This window comes from Kryptolebias marmoratus, linkage group LG9 (assembly GCF_001649575.2).
Source record: "Kryptolebias marmoratus isolate JLee-2015 linkage group LG9, ASM164957v2, whole genome shotgun sequence".
Classification (NCBI taxonomy): Eukaryota; Metazoa; Chordata; class Actinopteri; order Cyprinodontiformes; family Rivulidae; genus Kryptolebias; species Kryptolebias marmoratus.
Window position 1 is genome coordinate 7,941,133 of NC_051438.1, and position 2,848 is coordinate 7,943,980.

The window sequence follows — 2,848 nt, forward strand, 5'->3', positions numbered from 1 at the left end:
GCTATATTCCCGTTAGGAATTGAAGTGATCAGATATTTATGATAAACGATAAAACACGAGAATGACTCTCACGGGGAAACATCGCAAGTCTTAGAGAGAGAAAAGGGTAAACGAGAAGAACCTTTGTTGTAATCTTGGCTAATAAACTATATGTGTGTTTTTGGTGTTTACATAATTTGTCTAAAACAACTAAACGACCGAGAAAAACCTTCGAAAAGACTCGACGAAGCACACAGAAGCAGGCTGAGCGCAGTCCCGCAGCGCGCTCCTTCGCGGGGGCGCATGATTGGCAGAGAATCATTTTTTGGCAGAGAATCATTTTTTGGCACCACACCGGCGCTGTACACGATTATAAATCTTTCAAAATGGTAGGCAAAAAAAAGTAAATAAATAAAAGAAGGTGGCCGAAAGCCAACACCTTCACACAGCCACCTGCAAGGAGGAAGGAAGGACCCGAACATGCTATATAATATGTCTATAACTGTGTAAAACGTCAGTCGTTTTCTCTCTACTGCAGGACGACTGACTCAGTAGTTTTTGTTTTTGATGATTGTTGGCAAGCAGAGATTAAAAACTGCCTAAACTTGCCCTGAATTCAAGAGTTTTTTGAACTCCGTTGTTTTCGTCTCTGCACTGGTGGACAAACTTTTCAATTATCTTTCGAGGGATGACCAAGGTAAATTATAGTTTATGATAGGAGTAAAATAACAACAATCTGGAGAGAACGTTATTCCTAACACTGCACACTTGTCACCAATTGCGACATGTAGGTCTTACCTGCCAGGTCTATTCAGAATAAACTGGTGGTCAGTGCCACGGTCTTGTAATCCCGAGGCTGCAGGTTTGAGCCTAGGTCGCAGCAGGAAGGGCGTCCCGCATAAAACAATTGCCAAATCTTTTCATGTGAGTTTGCTCACTGTAGTGACGGCTGAAGAAGGGAGCAGCCAAAACAACAACTGCCTTAAGTCGTCCAGGGTTCATCTCAGTCTGAACCCAATTAACACAGGATAAACTACTGGTCGCTGCTGCTAAGCACACATGTTGGCACCTGCCTGCTCCCGCAGACCTCATCTTCTTGTAACATCTTATAAGGGTTTGTGTTGTCAGCCAAAGTGGAAAATTATTTAACCACTGAAGGTTTAGCCAAAACATTTTCCTTTTCCATTCCCTTCTGCCTAGACAATGAAACAACATTTTGAAGTTGTTTTAGACTATACCTTTTAAAAAACACGTATTTTATATAAATTCCACTGATATTTACTAGCACCAAATAAATAAAACCAATGCTGTAAGTTTATTAGGCCTCTAGTATAATGAGGCCCAAGGCAACTTCATGCCTTCCGATCAATACATAAAGCATACCCTGTATACATATGTATTAGCTGAGAGATGTCTTTCATACTTTGTATTCAGGCAGTCAGTCAACATTACATCAGGTACTTTATGAACTGAAACAGCTTTAGTTCTGGGATCTGTATACAGGAGTGTAAACTTGCTGTGGCTTATAGGAACCATGTTCTAATTCTTATAGATACTGTTCGTAAAACCAGCCCATACATTAAGACAATATTCTCTTCATAAAAATGTTATAAACTGGGTGAGAACTGAAGGTCGGTCACTCCCAGACAATCACCAGCTCTGAGTTGCTCTTTTAGTCCTAAACGCAACATTGAGGAAAAAGCGTGTTGAGCCTTTTTGGTCCTATGCCCTACCCGTAGTTTTCTGTCATCGATGCGGAAGTGGCTATGAATGGCTACAGCGCTAACTGTTGTTTAACTGTTTGGATTCTAAGTTGTGGACAAACAATATTGACGGTGACAGGAGTTTATAACAAACAGAGACGCGGGTTTGCAGCAGGCTGTTCATCCGTGTGTTCATGTGAAGTTTGGCAGCTTCTGCTCCTCCGTGAGTGACAAACTGTGTCAGGGAGCGTCTCTCATGTAACAATTCAAATTAGCTCAAGTTTCTCCTCAAAAGTGTCCGCGAGGCAGCACCATGAAAGTACGCTCGTCCGTGTTCGCCTCCTTCATTTTGACATTTGAAGTGCTTGGCGTCGCCCTGTTCCTGCGGGGGTTCTTCCCCGTCCCCGTCAAGTCGTCGTTCTCGTCCAAGAGCCGGCTGTCAGACCTCCCCGCGGAGCCGCTGGCAGGTGAGCTCCCCGCCTCGTCGCCTACCTGTCCGCCTGTCGCTCAGCGTGTTAAACGTGTCTCCCCCCCCAGGAGGCTCTCCTAACTCCACTCGCCTGCCCCAGCCCCTGTTCAGAAGGGCCGTGGTGATGCTGGTGGACGCTCTCCGGGAGGACTTCGTGTTCGGAGGCAGCGGCCGCCTGTTCATGCCCTACACCCGGCGGCTGGTGGAGAGGGGCTCGGCCCACAGCTTCGTGGCCAAGGCCAGAGCTCCCACTGTCACCATGCCCAGGATCAAGGTGAGATGTGAAGGCTGTGGATGCGAACTCCATCATGTCTGTCCACTCATCCTATTTACATGCTTTTCATTCTTTTCAATTCACAGACAGTCAACTCTTTTCACCTAAAGTCACAAGTGTTTTTGGTTCGACAGGTGTCTTTAATTCTGTCTAATATGGAAGCACAGATTACAGGTTTCTCAGCCAGTGTAGATTTTGGATTCTCGTGAAAGTCTGACCCGATAATTCAAAATTTGGCTAATTTCAACTTCTTTCACAAGTACTCTAATTAATAACGTACAAAATGCATTGTTCTATTTCATATAGGCTTCGCCCTTTAAGGCTATCGCTAGTGGGTTTATCCCTTCGCGCGCAGCGCAGCACTGAAAACTTTAGTCCACGCCCACCTGCTGTGTGGGCCCCACCCCGGTCTGTATAAATAAC

The 2,848-nt window shown here is 45.2% G+C and overlaps 1 protein-coding gene across 1 annotated transcript in view; it reads left to right on the forward strand.

Moving 5' to 3' along the window:
• The first annotated feature begins 1,474 nt into the window (after positions 1-1,474).
• pigg (phosphatidylinositol glycan anchor biosynthesis class G) overlaps positions 1,475-2,848 on the forward strand; it is a 113,139-nt gene continuing 111,765 nt past the window's right edge. Inside the window, exons 1-2 of the mRNA XM_017437705.3 lie at positions 1,475-2,149; positions 2,220-2,425. Of these exons, the coding sequence (XP_017293194.1) occupies positions 1,996-2,149; positions 2,220-2,425 (360 nt within the window). The 5' untranslated portion in view covers positions 1,475-1,995. The remainder of the gene's footprint in view (positions 2,150-2,219; positions 2,426-2,848) is intronic.